Source organism: Colias philodice, chromosome 5, assembly GCF_061535455.1.
Source record: "Colias philodice isolate Cphi_HAF_F1 chromosome 5, ilColPhil1 Martin Lab GWU primary, whole genome shotgun sequence".
Lineage (NCBI taxonomy): Eukaryota > Metazoa > Arthropoda > Insecta > Lepidoptera > Pieridae > Colias > Colias philodice.
In genome coordinates this window covers 1,064,009-1,090,449 of record NC_143090.1, presented here as the reverse complement: position 1 = coordinate 1,090,449, position 26,441 = coordinate 1,064,009, and the positions used below count along the sequence as shown (strand labels likewise).

At 34.7% G+C, this 26,441-nt stretch overlaps 1 protein-coding gene across 3 annotated transcripts in view; it reads right to left on the bottom strand.

Moving 5' to 3' along the window:
• Window positions 1-14,618, bottom strand: part of LOC149488220 (putative transporter SVOPL) — a 47,165-nt gene extending 32,547 nt beyond the window's left edge. For all 3 annotated transcript variants that reach the window (XR_016315629.1, XR_016315630.1, XM_089695375.1), the window contains exon 1: window positions 14,543-14,618. Coding sequence is in view for 1 of the 3 variants with exons in the window: in XM_089695375.1 (XP_089551501.1) it covers window positions 14,543-14,597 (55 nt within the window). In the remaining 2 variants the exon portion in view is untranslated. The remainder of the gene's footprint in view (window positions 1-14,542) is intronic.
• Window positions 14,619-26,441: the final 11,823 nt, after the last annotated feature.

The following is a 26,441-nucleotide window of genomic DNA, read 5'->3' as shown; positions in this document are numbered from 1 at the left end:
TAAAAATCTATAGAAAACATAAATATTAACGAAAAAAATAAAATTAAAGAGTTTGTTTGGACGCGATAGCCTGGGAAACGCGGAACAGTTGGACAGATTTCAAAAATTCTTTCACCGTTGTATAATATGCACGTGAACATCAAGTGCTATCCTAATTCCTAACAAATGTTTATAAATGCCAAACTATCTGTTCGTCTGTCTATTCGTTATGCCTTATTCACTGAAACCATTTAGATGTGGTACAGAAATAGCTTTAGAGCTGAGGAAGAATAGGTTCTGTCTCGGAAATCCCAGGGGAAAGAGATTCAGCTGTGAATTTTATTTGACTATAACGGAAGAGGACGACGAGTCGGACTCGCGAAAGGGTTCCGTAGAACTATAAACATTTTTTTATTAATTTAAATCATGTTTTTTTACGTGACAAGGTCTTATAATTCGATAGAGCCGACTGCACGCACGAAAAAACATGACTCATGCGGCGTTACCTCGCTCTGAGGCGTTCCATGTAAGGCTTGAAGTGCAAGCGAGAGCGCGGAACGAGCGACAAAGAAGCACAATCGGACGTTGTCACGTTCAACTATCGTCAGTAAACCGACTTTACAGACAACCAATTTTTTTTTCATTCAATTATTATTTTGCTTTTTTAAGGGATTCTAAAGATTATCATATGATTACGAGCTTGTTGCATGATAGCCCCTTAATAATTTAATTTATTCTTATTGTTGATAATTGTTATACCGACAACAGAAAATACATTTTTAAAGTGTTAACTATCACGGTTCATGGAATAAGTGCACCTTGGTGACAGACAGACAGTGAAGTCTCAGTAGTCCGTTTCGGTACGTAACTCTAAAGAAGTTGATTAGCTATTAATCTATCCCTACTTATAATATTATAAATGCGAAAGTAACTCTGTCTATCTGTCTGTTACGCTTTCCCGCTTAAACTTCTCAACCAATTTTGTTAAAATTTGGCACAGACAATATTTAGACCCTGAGAAGGAACAAAGGCTACCTTTCAGATCACCACGCGGGCGAAGCCGGCGGAAGCTAATGTTTTATAACTAAGTAATTTATGTTTTATATCACGTCAGACTGCCAACAATTGGCATTGAAACTTATTTTTAGTTATTTAAATGACAAAACTAACCACGGAAACACATATAAACTTCGATAAAACGTTGAAACAATTGAAAGAAATTGATACACTTGTTTTTGGTACAAAACTATAGACTTGAGTTGTTTCTACTTGATGAAAGCCAACATCATAACATCCAAACCAATAAGACGAGACAAGATTCAATTTACTATGATAATATGTTTATATTATCTACTAGCTTACCGCCCGCGGCTTCGCCCGCTTTGTCTAAAACCTAATAAACTCTATCTATTAAGGTGATGAATTAATTTTTCTAACATTTACGGCCCTTTTCAAACCTTCGTAATTTTTATATTATTAAAGTTGTCGTGATGAAAATTCTTGACAAGAAAGTTCAATAGTAACACAATACGTCTACCGTTTTAGAAACATGATTCCATGATATTTTCTCGATAGAAAAAAAATACAAAGTTATCATTGTTATTTTTTTTTAATCTCTGGCATCTTCAAAATAACAAACGTAAAGTTACGACTTTTTGGATATTAACTATAAAATATACAACCTATACGTCTACCGTGTTAGAATTTTGAAATATGCGATGGTTTTGAAATAATCAAGAAATACTTGAAATTAGCGCGCGACCAGCCAATATATCGAGAGCCGCCCTGCACCTTCCTACCCCGATCGCTGCACGAGTCATTCCCGCTACGGCCGTCACACGGGGAACTTGTGTCGCTCGCGCAATCGTAAAAAAGGGTGACAACACGATAAGACAAAATGAGACAAATGGGGACAATAAAGAAAATAAGAAGAAGAAACATAAAGGTTGGAGGAAAAAGAATGCTTACAATTGGAACAAATTAATGAAGCAAGTTGGTTTTATTTTAAATTTGATGATAATTGTATTATAGACGATGTTTGATATGTACCCCTGTTTTAAGTACATAACGAATGTGTTAGATTTTTTCATTTATAGCATAAATAATCTGTTCAGAAATCCGGAATCCAGAAGGAAAATAAACCCACAGATTGTTCACAATGTGAATCCACTCCTTCGTAAGTACCTTTATTCAGTCAAAAATGTATGTTATCAAAGCTCTACTGGTTTTATCGCATGATTCCATTTTTAGCAAAAAGCAACAAAGTGCAAAGAAATAAAAAATCATGGTGAACTTAGTGGAAGTATGGCGGACATAATATGGAACAGGAGCTCATTGGAGTAGTATTATATTTAAAAAAAATACGAAATAATTTCAAGAATTACATTTCTTAGAAGGTGGTAGATAAGTATGTTGTATAAAGAATTTGATGTTGATATTTATTTCATTTATACTTACTACACCTGTGCGGGAAATTGCTTAGTAATAAAACAGGTTTATATTCATACTAGTGACCCGCCCCGGCTTCGCACGGGTGCAATGCTGATACTAAATATACACTACAGAAAAATTGTGAACGTTGTATAGGTATAAAAATATAGCGGCCCGCTCCGGCCTCCGGCATCGCACGGGTATAAAATACATAGCCGGGCGGCCGCAAACGCTACGTCCTGCAATTTTTAAATCTGTAATATCTTCGAAAATATTCACTTAAATCATACGGTGTAAAGGGCCATATAGATCTATATTAAATGAACAATGTATCCATGGTATTTAATTGGTTAAGGATTAATGCTGTATTGGTTAAAATCGCTTCGAAAATTAGCCATTATTTGTCGTAAAAAGTAAATGACAAAAAAAAGTTATTGTGGGTTATCCATAAGAGATAGACATATACCATCGCGGACTTTTCTGTAGACCTTTTCAATGTGTATAATACTTAGTACATTATTTTGATAAAACTCGTAGGGTTCAGCCTGCGTTTGCAATGTAAGCGGAATAAATGTAATTTTTTACGACATCACATTAGAAACCTCAAAAATAACAGTACTTCTCCACTACTTAATGGATCTTATTATACATATAAACCTTCCTCTTGAATCACTCTATCTATTAAAAAAAACCGCATCAAAATCCGTTGCGTAGTTTCAAAGATTTAAGCGTACAAAGGGACATAGGGACATAGGGACATAGGGACAGGGAAAGCGACTTTGTTTTATACTATGTAGTGATTTACATAGTAATGTGAGTTTTCATTTCGAAAAATGTTGTGTAAGTATATTAAATTGAGTTCCTGGGTGATCTGGAAACACAATTGGGCCCGGAAGATGGCGCTGCAGTCACTCCTCCTAATGACATGAACCGATTTGGATGAATATTTGTGTGCACATTTCATTTTTGTGGGATGATTGGTTGATTCGCTTTCACATTAGCTAATATTATGTATTTTTGTTGTTAGAAAGTAAACTTAATTTAATGTTTATAATACATTATTATTGGTATAAATAAGCCAGTGTTCGTCTCACATTGCTGTACCTGCCTACCTACCCTACCAGGGCCTAACTTTGTTCTGGCTATTTTATTTTGATTATTTGTAATGAATAATTACAATTATAATAGAGTGCAAAAAATAAATACATGCGTCAATATATTTTGTGTTTTTTTTAAACAACTTTTTTATTTAAAAAAATATCATTCCGACCGCGGCTTTGCCCGCGTGGAATTAGATTATATCGTGAATCCTGTCTTATCCCACAGAAGTGTTCAGTTCGGATAAAAAGTATCCTATGTGTAAATCCAGGCAATTAGCTATATTTTATCAAAATTGGTAATGTAGTCTTGACGTGATTAAGTAACAACTAACAAAAAAATATACAAATTAACATCCAAAGTTTCGCATCAGTTTTACTGTATTAGTGATATCTTCCACTCTTGACTTTGACTGAGAAGAATTAGGGTTTATAACTTCTTTCAGAAATATTACCTTTCATTTCTGGGCATGATGTAATATCTACGTCAGCATCAAATTCTATCTAAATCCATTCAGTAGTCCGCGTTATTGAGTACCATTTCATTTTTTCAGAGTAACAATATTTTTTGTTATTTTAAAGATTATTTATAAACTGTATTATTTTGTAATAAAGTAAACATTACGAAATAATAATAATTATTAATAATGTCTAAGTAGTTGTTAAAAAGAAGATTATTTGTTTATAAGCAAGAAAATAAAACCAATAAATCAACAATTAAATATATGTATAAGAATATTATAACTGTATGACGACTCCATACATGTTTGTCCCGAGTCGGCCAGCGGCAGCGCGGCGAGTTTGCAAGAATGACTTCGCGCACACCCGCGTTCGCGATAGCGAGCTATTAGACTCCGCCCGCCAAGCAGTAGATTTTTTTTTGTGTATCGTCTTAAAAAAACGGGATACAAAGGGACATAGGGACAGAGAAAGTGACTTTGTTTTATACTATGTAGTGATGTCGCAGATTAAAGAATTGGCCACTTGTATGTTATCGTAAACATCACTTTTTATCAGTCTGCACTGCATCTAATCTTGTATAAACCTACGACGTGCCGTGCCTATCTTATGACCTCAAGGATAATGTAGCTATATCGATAGCTTCGGGCATATGATCTGATGTAATATCGTAAATATATTAAATATTACCAAATAATCACTACGTAGTAGATAAATCACTTCATACAGAAATTTCCGTACCTACTGTTATCATAAATGATAAACTACATTTTTTGCAATATGACAGCTGCGTGTGATAATGAACCTTAAGAGCTCGAACGCTCGGCTGGTTATCTATTGCGTGGGCGCAAAGTCGCTCGCGCGCCGCGTGACGAACAAAACTACCAGACGCTATACAAACCAAAAGTCAACATTTTTTCGTCGCAGACGGGTAATTAGTAATCGCGATGTCATGTGAGAGACTGTCAACCCACCGCCGTTTGGGTCGGTGTTTACGCGATAAGCGATAGATATTTGCGCGCAAGTACACATTGAGTGACAGAGACCTTGTAATATGGCCTGTAGATTTGCCCGCTGCAGCTGTAGTAATCATAATTTTTATACGGTGAGCTTATGTTTTGTAGCTTTTTCGACTGTACAAATCTAAATTTTTATACACACACGGTCATGGTTAATGGTTTGACTGATAGGTCAGCCCCCCTTGACGGGGATCAACATGGAACTACCTCACTACTGCAGTACGACTGGAATATTCACAAAGCGCACATTGACGACACGCAAAAAAACAGCGCATTCGCAACAGTCTTATGAATGTAAATGCGGAGAGATATAAGTATGTCAGAAATATGGCAATCAGAAAAATTAACAGAGACCATAACTATATACCTAATCGATAGAATAGATACATAATAGATATTAAATTGGATACTATTGTAGCGGAAAACAGATTGTAAAACACTGAAAATTAAAAGTATATCGACTCGAGAAACAGATAGAGTTTATAAAGGAAAAGAAACAAAAACAATATTGCAATGTTTGGTTTAGAGGACACTGGACAGGAGTAATTCTAACACAGAACTATTGTATGCGGTTATATTAATATTGCGGGATGATTTCTAATTAGGAGCTTATAGTAGTATGTCAATCGGCCACTGTAAATTTGAGGAATTATACTATACATAATTATGTATTCCTCATTTCGAATACATATACGATTTATTAAAATTTACTAAATATAAAAAAATCCTAAAGTTAGGTCCGCTTTGATAATAATTAGGGTAGGGTAGGTATAGTAAAACTAGCATCAGCCGTGAAAATAACTTGACCTGACGTACAAGCTCAGGGGGAGGTTTACGTAGAAACGAGCATATTGTAGCTATGCTCGCTGCAAGTAAACCGGCCCCCCCTGTGCCAGAAGGTGGATAGCCCGGCAATAGAGCGTCGTTATCCTTATCGGATATCGACGCCTATTGTCACGTTATGGGCTTAGGCGAGCCGCCAAGTCGCGGCAATGACCACGTAAGCGGTGGGGGTATAAGGCCTGGCTGTTAACCCCTGTCCCCTGCCGCCGAAGGTGAACAGTGGCCACCGTTGGGTTTTAGTGGGTATGGCTTCTCGCGAGTCCCACATCGCAGAAAAGCTGCAGAGGGGGATGCGTAAATGCATTTCCCAACGTTAAAAAAAAAGGTATAGTAAAACTGGTTATATAATCATTGATTTATCGCAATATTTTTATTTGTATGATAGGAATAATAGCATAGATAAGATAGATTACATAACTAACACATCACGGGAATAAAATGCGACAAAAACGAGTTGAAATTTTATTGACGGTTATTGAATAAGTAATATTTTTAAATTTGAATTCAATATTATAAGGAGTGTTTCTTTCTAAATCCAAATTGGTGTTCTGGAATTATTTTCTTCTCATCAAGTATTGGCATGATCCGTTTAAGTAACAGTTTTTCAAAAAGTTTTGATACTATTGGTAGCAACGAGATCGGTCGATATGATGTTACATCGTTTGGCGGTTTTCCTGGCTTTAATATCATAATAACTTCAGCAACTTTCCACAAATTAGGCACATATTTCAACCTAAATGCAGCGTTAAAGAGTGTTGTTAATTTGATTATAGCTTTGCGAGGCAAATTATGCATTATTTCGCCTGTGATTAAGTCAAACCCCGGAGATTTTTTTGGGTTAATACTAAACTTAATTTCGTTGGAGATTTCTTTGGGTGTTACAGACTTTATTTGTAATTCTTCATTAAGGTTTTGATCTTCAGGTAGTTCATTTGCGTCATCATCATATGGCTTAAAGATATTTTCCAGATGTTGCGCAAATCTTTTAGCTTTTTGTTCATTGTGGATAGCCCATTTTCCATTTTCTTCCTTAATTGGTGGAATATGCAGAACGGGTCTATTCATATGTTTCGTAGCTTTCCAGAGTGAGTAGTCTGTGCAGCGATCGTTAGTCAGTTTTTTGAGATATGACGTCATATTAGCGTCATTTAGTTTTTGTATCTCTCTTTGTAGCTGTTTTGTGAGATTATTTAGTAGCTTTTTATCACCAGGAAAACGAGTTTGGTGCCACCGGTTTCTCTGTTTTCTCTTTTCACGTAAAAGTTCGATAATGTTCTTCGGGTAGACTGCTCCCCTGTGACAAGGGTGACTATCTGGTGTGTTTCTCCATGCTGCTTGTTGTATGTCTACCATAAATTTTTCGACTTCAATGTCAAGTTGTTCTGGATTTTTTAATGGTATATTAAGTTTTATATGTGTGTCCAAGTCGATTCTAAAACTGTTCCAGTCTGTTTTCTTATTTACTAATCTTAGGTTATTATTCTTATTTATAATATTTATACATAATTTAAGAATAATGGGCGAGTGGTCTGAACTCATATCGTTCATACTCTTTATATCTAAATAGTTAGATGATATATTTTTATATATAAAGAAATCCAATAGGTCGGGTATTTTGTTTGGATCTGTAGGCCAATAGGTTGGTATGCCCGTAGATGCAAAGTTACAGTTCATATATTTCATGGCACTTAGAAGTTCTTTGCCTTTAGGTGTAATCAACCTGGAGCCCCAATGGGTATGTTTGGCGTTAAAGTCACCACCAACAATAAATCTGTCGCCAAAACTCTTGAGAAGGCTAACGTATTTCTCTTTATTAAAAGATTCTCTCGGTGGGAAATACAAGGCTGATATAGATACAGGACCACGTTTGGTTTCAACGCATACTGTTACGGCCTGTACTTCTTGTTCTTCGATTTTACTTATTTCATAGTGCTTCAACTTTTCTTTTATTATCACTGCACTTCCACCTCTAGCTGTATTATTTGGGTGAAGTGCAAGATATACTTTGTAACCTTTAAATTTAATGTATGATTGTTTGGTGAAGTGTGTTTCCGATACTAAGCACACGTCAATATTTTCTATTTCAAGGACAATTTGTAATTCATTGTGGTGTTTAAGAAGCCCATTGGCATTCCATTCCATTATGCTAAGTATTTGAGTCATTTTTTGGCAGTAGATGTAGCATTTCTATTGCTACTTTCCAGTTTCCTTAGTCTCTCGTCAAATGTGGACATAAGGCTTAAAATTTGGTTGAGTTTTCCTTCAACGCTGTCTTTCATTTGGTTGCTTCCTTTCGTCTGGTTACCACTCGCGATTTGTGCAAAAGTGATGTGCTTACTTACTTGCCTGCTTTCTTTCACAGCTGGAACCACTTTTGTATCTGCTGTTTTCCGCTGATTTGGGATATTTAGTTTTTTTGTCGCTTTATTTTTAAGCGTCTGCATTTCTTTTGCTACCATGCATCCTCTATAGTTCGCAGGATGTGGAGCGCCACAATGCACACACTTTGGCTTTTCTTCTGCTGGCTTTTTACAATCTTTAGTTAGATGTTTACCAGTGCACTTTACACATCTTGGATCCTTGGAGCAATATTTTTGGGTGTGCCCGTAGGCTTGACATCTTTTACACTGAGGAACTAATTTAGAGGTTTTCAAGGGATGGATTTCCACCCTGCATCCTAATATAGACGTTATCTCATAGATTTTGTTTATTTCCTCTCCGTTATTAAAGGTAAGCATGAACATATTGAGAGGTGTCTTGTCCTTCCACCTCAGCTTGTTTACTGCCTCCTCAACTTTGAAGCCTTTTCTTTTCAGGTCTTCTACAATTCTATCTGGGTTGCATGTATGGTGCAATTTCTTAGCTATAACTCGTATTGGTCTTAATTGTTTGTTTTCATAGGAATGCCAATGAAAGCCATCGGCAGTCAAAAACTCTGTGATGGTCCGATATACTGTTTCATTTTCAGTATTAATTTTTACGGTTTCTCCGTGCATAATTTTAATTGTAAAGCCGCCCCCTGGCGACTTTTCTAAGAGGAGATCAAAGAACGATTGGTAGTTCCTGATGTCATCTACTATTATAGGTGGAGGAAGCGGCACCTTTTTGGGTTTTACTTTCTCCTTACTTTCCTCATTTCGCTCTTCTTTATCGGAGATATGAGTGGGTGAAGTGTTCAATTTGCGTTTTTTCCTGCTCTTGGTTCTAATCCACTCCGTTTCTTTGGCAAGTTCTTCTTCATCAGTGCTGTATTCTACATGGGAAGAACACTTCTTTTCAATTTCTTTTTTCTCTGGAATTTCCGTTTCCACTGGAGTCAAAGAGTTCAATTTTTGTTGAAGAAGTTTTACTTGTTCTTCCAGATGCCTTACGTGGGTTTGAAGATTTTCACGTACATTTTTCTCTTCGGAATAGTACTTGTACAACAGATGTTCAGTTTCAGTTCTTAAGTTTATTTTTGATTTATCGGTATTCATGGTTATTTATTTTAGCGAACGAATCTTACTTCGCCTTAACAATTGTTTTTGCTATCGGAGCGCAATAACTAGGTCATTGCGGCCGGCCGCAGCGACGGCGTTGTTGTGATGTGTTAGCACTTTTTAGTAGCTCGAGCGAGACGTCTACTCTCAGCAAGATCAAACAAACACTGATAATGAATATTATACATTTAGAAATTAAAGACTTTTTATTGTATTTTAAACGCAATTTATTCGACATATAATTATTAATTAATGATTATCCCGACCACGACGTTTCGAACACTTTAAAGCGAGCGTGGTCACGGGGAAGGTGTATCATGTCTTGGCGGACATACAAAATTTGTTATTTGTGAACTACCTTACCGCCAGCGACGCAGCCTATCCGTCTGAACGACAAAGCGAAATTAACTCCGGTAGGGCGGGCGGATAGCCTGTGTACTCTGATGACGTTTTTTTTCTATTGTGAAAATTTCAAGCAATCGATTTCTCTGAATAAGGAAAGCATATAGGATGAATCCTCAATTTTTCAGTGTATTTTGTTTCAAAGTTAATAATACAGTATCCGCCATCGTAGATTTTATGACAAATCTTTTACGTGGCTTTTTTCCATGATTGAACGCTAAAAAAAAAACCGTCCGACATACTGTAAGCCCTCAATTCCAAATCATCCCGACACATTTCTATTACTCCCCGAAATGTGAGACAGTTTATCCCATCCCGTCCGACTAGGGCCCTTCCGGCCTCCTCCACTCAAGCGACAGCCCAAGCCGAGGTTCGAGATCCCCGTCAAGGGGGGACGCCCTTGCGTATGTCGTTACCAGGGTGAACCTTCAGTTCACCCACGCGTCCACGTTAAAATGTAGTAGCCCTTCTGGTTAACAAATCACCATCCAAAAAAAAGTTTATCCCATTGCGTGGTAAGATCATATTAATCCATACTATAATATTATAAATGCTAAAGTAACTCTGTCTGTCTGTCTGTTACTCAATCACGCCTAAACTACTGAACCAATTTGCATGAAATTTGGTATGGAGATATTTTGATACCCGAGAAAGGACATAGGCTACCTTTTATTGCGAAATATGTACCACGGGTGAAGCCGGGGCGGACCTCTAGTAATTAATATAGTTTACTCGGGAGATTATAGGATTGGTGACAATACAAGTAGTATTGTCACCAATCCTATAATCTTTCCTTTTTTGGGTCAAAATCGAATCTAAAGGAGTCGGTTACATACAAAAATACATGTGAAGCTAGCGTAAGTAATAGCAGGCGTCAGGCGTGGAATCAGAATAGTAATACAAAGAGAAATAAAAATCCAAGGAGGCCTTTTTCGGAAGACAAGATGCCATAGAAGCTAAAAGAAACGAGAAAACAAAATATATTATACTGTTATATAGATAAATAAATATAGAGTTATGTCAGTAGCACGTAGAAGTATACAATTTCACAGACAGAATAACAGACTTATTTTATTTTGTACTAGCTTTCTACCCGCAGCTTCGCCCGCGCAGTCAAAGAAAAACCCGCAACCTTTCCCGTGGAATTTCCGGGATAATACCTATCCTATTTCCCGGGATAAAAAGGAGCCTATGTCGTTTCTCGGATATCAAAATATCTCTATACCAAATTTCATGCAAATTGGGTCAGTAGTTAAGGCGTGATTGAGTAACAGACAGACAGACAGAGTTACTTTCGCATTTATAATATTAGTATGGATTATCTAGATCAGAGAATCATCAGAGTTTACTGTGTCAACAAATGGGATTATTTTATCTTCTGTAATATCTTATATACAAAATTCTCGTGTCACAATGTTAGTCTGCATACTCCTCCGAAACGGGTGGACCGATTCTCATGAAATTTTCTGTGCATATCGGGTAAGTCTGAGAATCGGCCAACATCTATTTTTCATATGTACCACGGGCGAAGCCGGGGCGGACCGCTAGTGTATTATATATTAAGTAATAAAATTAGGTGTCGACGATAAGTCGTAACACCATGCCAAGTAAATTCTATAACTATATAATAAAAATATTAATATAAACTCTGATAAAAAATGTGGCTTTTTTCTGTTTATTAAATACTAGAGGTCCGCCCCGGCTTCGCCCGTGGTACATATTTCGCAATAAAAGGTAGCCTATGTCCTTTCTCAGGTATCAAAATATCTCCATACCAAATTTCATGCAAATTGGTTCAGCAGTTTAGGCGTGATTGAGTAACAGACAGACAGACAGAGTTACTTTCGCATTAATAATATTAGCACAGACTAATAATAATATATACTACGTATACAAATATTAGTATGGATTATGTAAATTGTAATAGTTAAAAAAACTAGTCTTTTAGTTATAACGCATAAAATCATAAAATTATTGTATTGTGACCGATCCTTATAATAATAATGTACATAGTTGAGATAAGTGTACATAGTTGTCCATAAATTATATTTTATAATGGATTAAAATCGAGTGTAATGGAGTCGGTTAGATACAAACACAATATGTGGAGCTAATAAAACGTGTTATAAATAGAAAATTCAGAATTAATAATTAATTATTAATAATTGCGAGGCAAGTTGTAGAAATATTAAAAAAAAATTATGTGTGGTAAATTGTATATAGGTAATATTTTATATGTTTTGGAAACAAATTATTGTGTTGTCTGTGTAGTGTAAATTGGTTGTATAATGTTTTTTTATAAGTAGTTACGTGAACTACAAAATTTACTATTGAACTATCGCGATCGGCACAATGCGTGACGCGACACAGCTGAACAAACCACCCTCACTGAAGGATGGATTCACACTAACAAAAAAATCGTCTTATAACTAAGCTATGGGGCAAACGACGACCATAGACTACGAAATCAATATAATTATGGAAGGAATGTAGATTAGGAAAAGCTCATAGCGCGTATACTTTTGGGTTAATAAAAATACTTTAAAAATAAAGAAATATACTAAGGGCCGATTTTTCAATCCTTGGTTAAAATTTATCCGTCCAATAAAGTATTACACGAACATTTTAAAATGTCACCTGTAAACTGTCAAATACGGACAATTAGAATACATTTTTGATATGGTAGTATAATACGTTATTCGATGAATAAGTTTTTACCAAGGATTGGAAAAAATCAGCCCTTAAACGTATATTCAAGAACTTGAAAATACGAATAGAAAAACGAAATTTTCACGTTCATATTTTTCACTATAATTTGTATTGTGTGTACGCACGCGTTAATGTCTATGTATAAGACGCTTACGTATGGAAGCTTTTACTTGTTCCCCAAGACAAAACTAATTTACTTTATAGAGCCCCTTCAACGAAGGTCATCCATTTAATCAATGGAAGTCATAGTATACAAAGTTGCTGTCGTCTGTGTGTCTGTATCATCTAAGGTCTGAATGCTTAAATGTAGCGGATTTTGATACGGTTTTAGATAGAGTCATTCTCGAGAAAGGTTTTAGTATATTATTGTTAATTCTTAATTCTACTACATACTATATTACTTGTTAGAATATACTAAGTACTTATTTAATTAGTGAAGAAATTTAATTAATTTTAATTTGTAACCATGAGTTGCAATTGTTTGAGTTTGATATTATTATTTTTTGACTGTTTCAATTATTATTTTTTATTTAAGTTATTAAATTAAATTGTAGCATTTTCATTAATGTGTAAAATGTATTTTAAATTAGACATCCCTATCGCATTGGGTAAACTGTAAGTTGTAACGGAATGGTTTTGTTTTTATTAATAAACTAGCGGTCCGCCCCGGCTTCGCCCGTGGTACATATTTACGTTTTCTCTACATAAGAACCATCCTCGTACTTCAAGGAATATAATAAAAAAAGAATTATCGAAATCGGTCCACCCGTTCACACGTGATGCGGTGGCGTGACAACGCGAAACGGGTTTTCATTCTTATATAATACTAGAGGTCCGCCCCGGCTTCGCCCGTGGTACATATTTCGCAATAAAAGGTAGCCTATGTCCTTTCTCGGGTATAAAAATATCTCCATACCAAATTTCATGCAAATTGGTTCAGTAGTTTAGGCGTGATTGAGTAACAGACAGACAGACAGACAGAGTTACTTTCGCATTTATAATATTATTATAGATGTATATGTCGTGGTCATATCGTAGATTTGATCATTTCATGATATGAGTGGCCATTTCACGAAATGGTCGCATTTCATGAAATGGCCAATATGGTTTGATCAGATCGTTAAATCGTCAACGTTTCACGATATGGTCATCCACATTTGGCCAGATCGTATAAAATATATAAAGTCCATAAAACATTAAAAAATTCTGAATATTTTTAGAATGCACGAGCCGAGCGAGCAAAGCGAGCGTGCCGCGGTAGCGGCCGGCGAGTGCCAGAAGCGAATCGCTTTTTAAAAAAAGGAACAATTATAATAACATAGGATATATAAATATATTTATGTAAAGGATTTTAGACGCATTTTTTCCTCAATATAAGATATCCGCATTTTCCATAGTACTCGAACCTCTTCGTCGTAAATTATTTGCTATGACTTTCTTCATATTGTAATAAAACGAACTATGAAGTTTTAAATTGCGAATAATTAAATTTTTGCCAGCGGCCGCCATCTTATCACATAAACACAGCGCTTGCAGCGCCTCTACCAATGATTAATGTAACTATTTTACGATATGATCAAATAATTTTGATCATTTCATGAAAAAACCGCGCGTTTAGTTGGCCATATCGAGAAACGATTTCTTATCATTGATCTGCCCAAACCACATCATGATGTGGCCAATAGACATTCGAGCATTTCATGAAATGCGACCATTTCACGAAATGATCGATCATATCATGAAATGAGCAAATCTACGATATGGCCACGACATATATAGATAAATAAATTTTAGTAATACCTACTTGGAATATTCAATAGCGTTCTTGATAGCGTTAATTACTGAATTTAGTAAAACGGTATAACTGACTTACTATTTTATAAAAAAAAAACAGGACTTATCTTAATAAAACGAGCAAAGCTCTAATAAAAAGTATAATAGTTTCGCCATTAAAAATCTTTAACATTTAAACGAAAAAATTTTTCAAAAACACAAACACGAATTTTCAAACATCTCATCTGTAAATGCATTACTGAATTCAAAACAAGAAATAACAATCAAAAAATAATTCAGAACGTATTCCAATAAATTAAACGAAAGAGCAGTTTAATTTAAAAGTATTTACCAGTTCTTTCTAAAGCTGCTTCGAAGCTCGAACCTTCGTCTTTTTCAGAAGTCATAGTAACACATCCGCACTTCAATAAATTCGTAATTGAACTGAACGAAAATTCTGAAACATTCAAGGTCCTAAGGCGAGACGCACACTGGGCAGGGGAAACGCGACGCGTGATTCACAATACGCAGCTTTTATATTTCTTCTGTTACATAATTTAAATCATTTACAGCTATGTGACGTAAGCATGACAATATTATGACGGAGTAATATACAGTTAATTTACGATATTATGATTTTTAAATTCTGGCGCAGGTTATTTTCTCTTAAAGGTAAGTTCGCAAAGGGAATAAAAGTAAAATGTAATTTAACAAAAAGATGTCATAATTACATAATAAGTACGTATACCACTTGCGTAGGAATAATTAATAAGCAATGACGCTATGAATAGATTATTATAATTTTAGAATAATATTTTAATAATTTATTTTTACAGTTCGTTGTTTTCCATACTAAAGGAGACCCTTAATTATAAAATATCCCTCATTGTCATCAAACTTGTAAAAAATACACAATGTAAAAATTTCATAAATATTCAGCTGCTAAAAATTTTAGTTTAATTTTTCTTTTAAATTTCTACTTACATAAATATTATCATCCCACCAAAAACATTTTCATGTAAAATGTTGCCAAGACGAGCCCATATGACTCGCACTGTCAAAAAGTTATCAGATCTCATGTAGAGCCAAGCTTCTAACACTACACGCCCTAACTCTACAAGGCCTAACTTCACAAACTCTACACCTTAGTCAAAATATGTGGCTTGGCCATTTCGCTACATTCACATCGGCGTAAGGTGAAAAATTAATTCACTGTTCATTACTTTTGTGTTATACAATAGTTCTTGTAGTAACGAACGGCCAAGCCACATATTTTGACTAAGGTGTAGAGTTTGTGAAGTTAGGCCTTGTAGAGTTAGGGCGTGTAGTGTTAGAAGCTTGGCTCTACATGAGATCTGATAACTTTTTGACAGTGCGAGTCATATGGGCTCGTCTTGGCAACATTTTACATGAAAATGTTTTTGGTGGGATTTCATTTCTTTTTGTAGGTTGTTTGTAACATTTTTTTTTAACAAAGAGTACCTATACTTATATATATCTAGGGGAACCAAGTTTTAGATGATTAGATTAGACCTCTAGCGTCATCAAAATTTAATTTAAAATTACAGGTCTCATACAAACTCCCATCCCCTAGTTTAAGGGGTTGGGGGATGAAAGTTACAAGTTTTATAATTTTTTTGTTGTTTGTGTGCTAATACTAGCTTACATACAAAATTTCAGCTTTCTAGGACATTAGGAAATACCTTAAGAATTTTGATGATCATCAGTGAGTCAGTGACGAAATTAACGTTTTTTAGATATAAATAAAATCTGAAGTATAAAAGCTAATGTAATTAAAACTTAATATGTTCAATAAGTCCGCTATTGACAATATATCCCGAAAATTTTGTTGATCTAGCATAATCCAAACCCAAGTTATGAGGGTTCAAAAAAACGTCGAAGCGCTTCGAGAAAAGGTAGGTAGTGCCCGTGCGCCTCGCTTGGCTCGTCTTGGCGGGGGCACTACCGTGCCCCCAGATTAGTACTTACATTAAAAGCTATCAACGAAAGCAGTATATGCGTTTCTATCTTTCACTACAACATAATCCATTACGTCACTAAAATAAATTATTATAACGATGGTCGAATGAATTGATTGAACCAAATACATTTCTCGCTACTCTATCGTATGCTTCGTAATTCAGATGTCAAAGGGTAATGTACGAGCAATAGACGCTTTGTGTGAAGATGGCGTTTTGCCAAATACGAACGAAATCGAAAACGCAAGGTCAGGAAAATGACATAGTACACGTTTCACAAAAATATCAGCTTGAATCCACGGGTATAGTAGATATTTATTATTTTCACAAGTAACGTGACAAACTTCTGATTTGGGAGATTATTTGTAATTGGCTGTTCGTTATTACTTATAAGCACTATCCAATATATACACAAAAGGCACCAATCCAATACTGACACAAATATTTCTGATCCCATGAACTTTGGTTGTCAATTTTCTTCGGATATTTTTCGATCAATTCTGCAATTTAGAGCGGAGACAAATTCAACAATAAATAGGCGTTTCAGTTTTTAAGTGTAACCAAGTCCTTTTTGTATTTAAATAGCTGAAAAATGTCCGTCCGATCCGCTTTTCACTTTTCAGATCATACTTAAAGGGACTCTAATAATTATATTGGCCTTATGATTAAGTATCTACTTTTATATTTGAGTCAGACAGTCTACAATTTAATTGAATAATAATTATTCTCATAGACACTTACTTTTTAAAACCTTTGATAAGGAAGACCGAATAATATACAAAGGTACTTATTTTATGATCTTCTCGGGATTGGTGTATTAAAATAAAAAATCTCTAGATAAGTAGGTACTTTTCTTTTAATCAACATTGAAATGTTTCGTTTTTTGTCAAACATGATTCGACCAAGCTATTTCCTACCTAGATACATGACATATTACAAGCAGTAGAAAGTATTTAAAAATATCTTAGTGCTCATAATAAATAAATAAATACAAGAATTCTAAAAGTTAGTCCCTGATAATAACTTATAGCAATTATCACACTGAGAGAAAGAACTATTATTTTATTAAAGGCGCTTTAAATTACACATTTTTCATTCATAACAATTGTGCGTATATATTAGGATCATCTATAAGTAATTATGTGATGAGTTATGCGTATGCATACATACTATATCATTACAAATGCGATAGTATATCTCTTAGGTAAGCTTTTAGCCTAATTAAAGTGTGGATTTGTATGAATTAAAATAAAAAAGAACAAGAGTTGACTCTTGTTCTTTGTCTCATAAGTTTAGTTTCAAAAATCACAGTATAAAGGGCGGTAGTTAAGAAAAACATAATATTATAAGAAGCGCTTGCCATAGTACAGAGCTTATTAATTTTATATAGGTTCGCAAAGCAGTTATAAAATAAATAAAACACCAGATTCTCAAAATAAGTAGGTAAGCTAAAATCTTACACGTGTATCTAAAGCTATATAAAGCAATAAGCTCACAATATTCAATTTCAATTTCGACGGCTGACAGTCTCAGACAACCAAATAATAAGCAAATAATGATACTTATTATTTTCTTTTGTCCATAAATATATTTTTGTTATTTTATAAAGCTTCGGAAGCTTCGATGAATTTTGGTAATCATGCCAGGCATTTGGGGGAATTTACAATTCTCATATTATAATTATGTTTTTACTGTTCTGTGATAATTATGAAGAAGTTAGAATGAAGGTTGTTTTTCATTTTGTTGAGTAGTCGTTGAAGTTGTCTCGATACTTACTATACATATACAAAAATAATTTCAGCAGTAATAAAGTGAAGGAAAACATCGCGAACCCACCAACATATTGTGGAATCAAAAGTTCGACGACATGTGACATCTGCCAACCCGTTCTCTCATAGGAGGCCTGTGTCCCAGCAGTGGGAACGTATATGGGCTGATGATGATGATGATGATGAAAGTGAAATTCTGAACGCTATAATATAGTTCATCGTCCATTCTGAAGTTTGGAAAATTTTTTCAGGCTGCAAATAAACGGAGCCCTATAATTTATCTGTAGTTTTTTAAAACCTATCCTAAAAAAAACAACAAAATGATGATGCGACTGACCAATTACTATAGAATATTATATACACTTCTATTTCACTAAACATTATAGTAAAAGTAAGACGTAATAAACAATAATTTTCGACATTATCTGTGGTATTGCGTTATCCGTGAAATCTCTGATCACAGTCTCGGATATCCTTACTGATATCTGATATCTGAAACTCAAAATCCGTTGCGTAGATTTAAAGATTTAGCATACATAGGGACGGACAGACAGCGAGAACGACTTTGTATTATGTAGTGATGTTGTCGAATTAATCAATTTGTCGTAATTTATATGGATTGTCAATTAGCTTTTATCAATATTTATTGTTAAGGTCACATAGAATAGTGCATTTTTAATGCTTAAAGAACGTCAACTTACGAATCCGATTTTTCCTGTTAAATCCAATTATGTGCAGCGTTTGCTTAAAAAGTATAATGGACCCTCTTCACAATGGGCAGCGTTGGGCGAGTAGAGGCAATCACGATAGTGTGGAGGGCCTAAATGCCTATGATCGGCCGTCATTGTAGAATGTAGATCTTTATTCATAATCGCCGTAAGCCATAAGTCTGTCTGACAGCAGCTGCAAGTCTAAGGTCGCGTAGACAAGTAGACTGCAAGCTGCTGTCAGACAGACTGTCGGACATTTCTTGCGGAATTTTTCTTGCAGATGGACACGCGGGCAAACATTGTTGGGCCAACTCTCTCGATTGTGAACAGGGCCTATAAAAGTACAATGCTTATTAGTATAGATAATAATTATTTAAAAAAATGAAAACAAAATTTGTTGGTAGGGTTAAGTAATTAATTCTACCTCATAGAATTATTTTTTTACTAATCGGAAGTTTGAAAAAATATTGCTTATAAATATTGCATGACGTAAAAAATTACCTTATCTTTAAATAAAACACTCACTAGGTACTTAATTAACTTGAATAATTAAAATTGTGATATATTCCAATACCAAGGTTGTACAATATCTAAGATAATTACTGCAATCTCTTTCGCTTTTTTATAAGGTGATAGCTAATCCATATTATTCAATATAACAATGATTAAGTAGAGATAATCAGAAAATAATTATTTTTACGTAGCTAAAATAATTATGTAATATTATTCATACGCCATTCTACCTACCATTCTACCTAAATTAAATTAAATTTTAACTAGCTTTCTGCCCGCAACTTCGCCCGCTTTGTCTAAAACCTAATCTATACTTAATATTATAAAGCTCAATTTGTTTGTTTGTTTGTACGCGCTAATCTTAGAAACTGCTGGTCCGATTTGAAAAATTTTTTCGGTATTATATAGCCCATTTATCAAGGAAAGCTGTGCCCCGCGGTTTTACCCGCATTACTCGACTCTTATTGGATAGCGTGATGATATTATAATAGCATATAGCCTAATAAATAGACTATCGAACAGTGAAATATTTTTTCTTATCGGGTCCGTGGCTCCTGAGATTAGCGCGTTCAAACAAACAAACAAATATCAGTTTCGTCTTTATAATATTAGTATAGATTAGAGGTCAATGTCATTAATTGTGAACTTTTATTTCACAGTATTGCACAATACGATGGATTGTTAAAAAACAATAAAAAATATATTATTGAATCGGATATTTAAAGTCGCTCGGGATATCTGGAGGATTCAAAATCAACAATTTAAACCGTATGGAGTTTATTTTAAGAACTTTATCGTTTATACTTTTTTTAGGTTTATATTTCGAGGACTTAAGGTCAGGGCTTTTGCAAAATTTATTACTTAAGTAATAGCTTTCCGCCCGCGGCTTCGCCCCTTTGTCTAAAACATTATATATACTAAAATTATATACAATTATATACTAAAACCTTCCTCTTGAATCACTCTATGTATTAAAAAAAACCACATCAAAATCCGTTGCGTAGTTTTAAAGCATACATAGGGACAGAGAAAGCGACATTGTTTTATACTATGTAGGTAGTGATTTATAGTGAAGTACAGTTTACAAGAATCTATAAAAATCCATACTATATCCATACTAATATTATAAATGCGAAAGTAACTCTGTCTGTCTGTCTGTTACTCAATCACGCCTTAACTACTGAACCAATTTGCATGAAATTTGGTATAGAGATATTTTGATACCCGAGAAAGGACATAGGATAGGTTTTATCCCGGAAATCCTACGGGAACGGGTTTTTCTTTGAAAACGCGGGCGAAGCCTCGGGCGGAAAGCTAGTTAAAATATATGCACAAATAATATATTATGAACTTCTATTGTTAGGTATATATAACATATCTGTAGGTATCTATGTTTTATTTTGAATTTCCTGAAAGACATTTCTTACTGGTTACCAGTTAGCAGTTCCAAAAATAGTTCTTGTGGATAAGATGAAGTAATTTGATCACTTTAAGATTTACCTATTTAATAATTACTGTTTGTTTCACGGCTAAAGGTAGGTGAGAACATAAACTTAAGATTAGCCGGCTAAACTTAGGTTTATTTTCGACGAGGTGTTAATGTTAGTTTGTTCTATCTTTAGCCGGCTAAACTTAAGTGTAACCGCAGGCCCGTGGCTAAAAATGTCGGGGTGGGTAGATTTGGTTACTATAATACATGTAAGGAACAGGGCGAGTGTTTTCTGGCACTTCGCCGGCTGCTGCCGCAGCACGCTCGCTGCGCTCGCTCGGCTCGTGCGGGTCTTAAGAGTTCTAACCTAACCTAACCTAGCCACCAGCTTTCTGCCCTGAGTCGGGGTGGGTAGATTTGGTTACTATAATACATGTAAGGAACAGGGCGAGTGTTTTCTGGCACTGTGCGGGCCCCTCAAGCCCTCCACCGGCCCGGCGCTAACCAAATCTACCCACCCCGACATTTTTAGCCACGGGCCTGCGGTTACACTTAAGTTTAGCCGGCTAAAGATAGAACAAACTAACATTAACACCTCGTCGAAAATAAACCTAAGTTTAGCCGGCTAATCTTAAGTTTATGTTCTCACCTACCTTTAGCCGTGACATATCTATCGCATTCAATAATACAATTTTAATTGATTTTCTTCAATATCAGACTAATATTATAAATGCGAAAGTAACTCTGTCTGTCTGTCTGTTACTCAATCACGCCTAAACTACTGAACCAATTTGCATGAAATTTGGTATGGAGATATTTTGATACCCAAGAAAGGACATAGACTACCTTATATTGCGAAATATGCACCACGGGCGAAGCCGGGGCGGACCTCTAGTAATATATAAAACAATTGTGATGAAAGATTAAGGGCCGATTTTTCAATACTCGGTTATAACGTATCCGTCCAATAAAGTAACACGATAATATTAAAATGTCACGTAAACTGTCAAATACGGACAATTGGAACACGTTTTTAAAATGGTAGTTTTATACATTATTCGACGTATAAGTTTTATCCAAGGATTGAAAAATCATCCCTTACATACTTATTAAAAAAAATAATTCAGATATGTCTAGGAAATAGACACCATAAGTTAAGTTCTAGAAAGTAACAGATCACGATGTAGATTTAATGTTCAGTATGTTATTGCTTTTAAGAGGGGTTAGGCGGTCAGCGAAAATTCAGCTATTCGCGCCTTAGGTGAGGGGTGAGGGGGTCCGCGTTTATAGCTGTGTTTATAGTATGGACTATGGAATCAATGTGCTCGAAACTAAAAATCGTAATCGCCATTAACATTTTTATCGAAAAGTGAATGAAAATATTTAGTATTTTCTAAATTTAAAACAGTCACGAAATCGTGAAGGTATGTATTTGTGATTATAAACGAATTATTATCGTAAAATCCGGTTGTATTGAGCATTTATAAGATATTTTAGAGGTAACTTCAGGATTTTTTTTTCAGTGCGAAAAAACTTCAATATTTTCAATCATAGCTCATAGATAACAGTCCATTTTGCCGTTTTCACCTACTAAGGGCCCTTAATACCAAACATAGAAATTAGAACGTTTGTATAAAGAAAATAAACCTAAATTGACAGGTAAGTAAGTAACTAGATCATAGATGGCGTTGAAAACAACGTTCAGTAATTTTCAAGCTTTAACCACTATCTTGTTTTTATTTGGACAATATCGTTAAAAAAACTATCCTTTTCTTTCCGCTTCCTTTTACATAATATTAATAGTGGTCCGCCCCGGCTTTGCCCGTGGTACCAACATGTTTAAACTATCCTATCTCTCAAGTTGGATCGAACTGCACATGGTGTGCGAATTTTATTATAATCGGTTAAGTGGTTTAGGAGTCCATTGAGGACAAACATTGTGACACGAGATTTATATATATTAAGATTATCTAAATTACAAATTAATTTCAAACCCGTATTTAAAAAAATAGAATTTCTTAGCCTTTGCATATGCAAGCGTTTCTTATATTATTTTATGTGAGTTTTATAACAATATATTACTTATATAGCATTAAAACAAATGTTTTGCTTATTTACCCTGTAAATAATTTAAGTAAATTGAACGCATTACTATGGTAATAGAACACAATCTTTACTTTTTAACCGGGTTCTAAAATGTTGTCTACAGCTTGACAACACACAAAATTCTCGTCCTAGTTGATTAATTTGGAGCGGAACAGATAATTCCTGGACGTAATTACATTATTAGGAACGAGGAAGTCTTAATAATGGCTAGGATCAATAAACTATAGTAAGATTTCGATGGCCACTAGCAGGGTGGGCAACTATCAACCTTAAGTTGGCACTCACAAGTGTAAACTGTCTGGAAATAAGAGGTCATAATACGGCCCCAGATGTTGAATGCATCTGCCCCTTACCTCTTGGAAACACGGGACTTAAATATGAAATTTTGCATATTGACAAGCCTTCCTTATAATCAATTTAATCCCAGTATTACCATGATAACTAATTTCCACATCACCTTAGTTGGTCAAGGCGAGAGAACATGAGGCTTCGTTGGAGTAATCCCATTACAATATATAGGTACAAGTTCAAAGTTATTATTGTATTCTCCTTCAACTGTTAAGTGACTGATTTTGATGTGTATTTGTATTGATATAAAGTCTACCATCTTTGAAAATTAATAGGTACATTAGTGGGTATTGATTTTTCTTGGCGGTAGTTGGCTCGCGCTGTCTTTTGTTTGACGTTTTCATTTTCTTTCTATTTGTAAAAAACTTTTTAACATTTTAGTATTTTAATACTTACTTCTTTTTAAAAATTAGATGAAAAGAGAAAAAGGATCATCTTTTCCTGGACTATTTAATAAATATAAGATCAAGGATTTCTGGTATTATGGATAAAAGTTTTTGCCAGTATTAATTAATTGTAAATATGACGTCTTGAACAATTTAGTAATTATATTATGCAGTGAATGATTACTATGTAGGTAGGTAGTAGGTTCTACGGGTATTTTAGTTCCGTTAAAAAAAGCTTTCAGAAATATAAAAGTTCCGACTGGTTTTGTCCTTGAAGTTATCAAAATTAAGCTTTTTAGAATAAATAGATACAGCAACCTAAATACATTCGAAATTAACTTATTCATTAATTAAAATACTGCGTAGATATGCTTAGTGTTATAATCCTGTTTATTTTTATTTCCGTTTCCTAATCAGATTATAGAAATCTTGGCGACAGCACAATGTCATGTTTACACTAAATCAATTATATTTCTTTTGTTATTACTTGGAAATAGTATTTGTTATGTTGTCACCTATTTCAGTGGTTTAAAGGTTGGTGTTGGGATTTCAAAGATTCAGTTTCTACAAGAAATTGAAGAATTTTAGATAACATTAAAATAATATTCAATACGCTGTTTGAAACTTTTGCTTTTGTTAAAATAAGATACTTCTTATAATAATTATTTTTATTTAATTCTTGAATTTAACTATAGTAACTAATAGGTAGGTACCTAAAAATGGGCATTGTCTGATAATTCTACGGTCTGTTCGGTTTTTCAATGCATTCAAATAAATAGTTCGTAATATAATATACCTAAGTGAGCTGTGTGGTGGATTTGATGAAAATAACTATATACTATATGAACTTGAAAATATACTCGCCATCTTTGAATGCTCCCCCCACTCCCCCATGCAACTATTTCACTGTACGAAATATTGAATCGTAAACAATGGACTATTGTTAATTATTTAAAATAATAATTTAAAAAATATATTCATGAGTTTTCAATCTATAGTGGTTTAAAGTTAACTCAAAAATGGACCATTTTCGTAAATTTTCTAAAAATCTTAGAGAAAGTGTAAGAAATGTATATAGTATGCTATATATTCGTGATCTACTCAATAAGCTCTTTCATTTGATACCCCACACGGCATGTTTTGGAAATTTTTATTTTTTTCTTTGTATGCCATATTTAATTACCGGGGTGCGGGCAGGGGGACCACAAAACTGGTTGGCAACATCTGTCTATAGGATGTCTGGGATCTATACAATATATATCAGAAGTCAGATTTAGGTCCGCGATTTTTGCAAACGAAACTCCACTGAGAGTCCGGTCTATTAACTAAATTTTACAGATTGAACTTTGAAGATATTGTCGTTGATATTTTTATATTTATAATACTTAGATTCATACTCAAACTTAAACTCAAATATTTATTTATTCAATTAGACTTTTTTTAGAAGCACTTTTGAATCGTCATAACCTATGGTCATAACATATTTTTAAAGTTTACCATTTAGATTAAAATATAAAGGCATACACTTTTCCAACACCCTTTTCGGAGAGAAGTTTTTCCTTCATGCATATTTGATTTTGTACCTATGTATTTGGCTTGCTCTCGTTTGGATAACTTATTCGCTCCTCATTCTTAAAAATTTGAATCTTTGAGTTGAAACTAAAAATAACGATACAGGCTTCGTTATTTTTAGAGATGAAGAAGATATAGGCGATAGCCTTCGAAAAAAGAACATTGTTTCTTCTTTACATTGTTTTAAGTTATAATCCTTACAATTATTACAAAGTACGAACGGTACTTACAGCTAATTATTATTGTTATGCCAACAAGCCTTAGTTGTGCACCAGATGGCGTTGTAAACATATTGGAATATTTATTTACCTTTGAAGTGATAATCTTTCCAAGAAACTGATAATAACCCAAGTTAGTCTAGTTAGCATTAGCTCCTGAAACTCGGTCAGCAGGACAGTAAAGAAACAACCCTGGAAATTAAGCCAAAACAAGGTTGGGATTTATTTGTGTATTTATACTAAATATTATAAAAAGGAAAGGTTTGTATGTATGTATGTATGCCTTTCACGCATAAACTACTGAACCGATTACAATTAAATTAGCACACATATAGAGGGTAACTTGGATTAACACATAGGATAGGTTTTATCCCGGAAATCCCAAGGGAATGGGAACTATGCGGGTTTTCCTTTGAAAACGCGGGCGAAGCCGCAGGCGGAAATCTAGTTTATTATATTTTACTGGCTGCGCGGTTTCACCCGCGTGGTATCCGCTCCTGTTAGTCTTAGCGTGATGATATATTATAGCCTATATGTATAAATGGGCTATCTAACACCGAAATAATTTTTCAAATCATGCCAGTTTTTCCTGAGATTAGCGCGTTCAAACAAATTTTTCAGCTTTATAATATTGTAAAGATAATAAAGTAAGACGCTTCGACACGAACTGGGCCACGCTCGCACCGGGGAAGGTACCACACCCTCACAGAATATCGGCGCCATAGTGACAGTTTACTGTCGCGTTCCGTACGGTGAGTGAGGGGTCCAGAGGCCCACATCCCTTCCTATCCCCTACCCATCCTCTCCTCCCCTATCCTTAATCCCTCCCATCCTCGCCCCTTTCTCCCTAATTCCTTCCAAATCCCTTAATTCTTCTGGTAGGCAACAACCATAACCTCTCTTATGGTCTATGGGCGACGCAACCTGCTTACCACCAGGCAGTGCGTCCGCTCGTTTGCCTCCCCATAACATAAAAAAAAGTATATTAAATGAATCATTAAATATTGAGGATCACGAGAAGGATTTTCAATTGAGCAATATTCAAGTATGATGATGTCGTTGTTTCCATGGATTGTTTGCAAAATGAGTTTTGCAAAATTTGTTAAAAATAAAATTTCATTGAAAATTATGCTGAACAAAAACTGAGCAGTGCGTATTTGCGAGTACAGTTTGACTGTTAACGATTCACTGTTTGCCATAAGAAAATTCTCGTGTCACAAT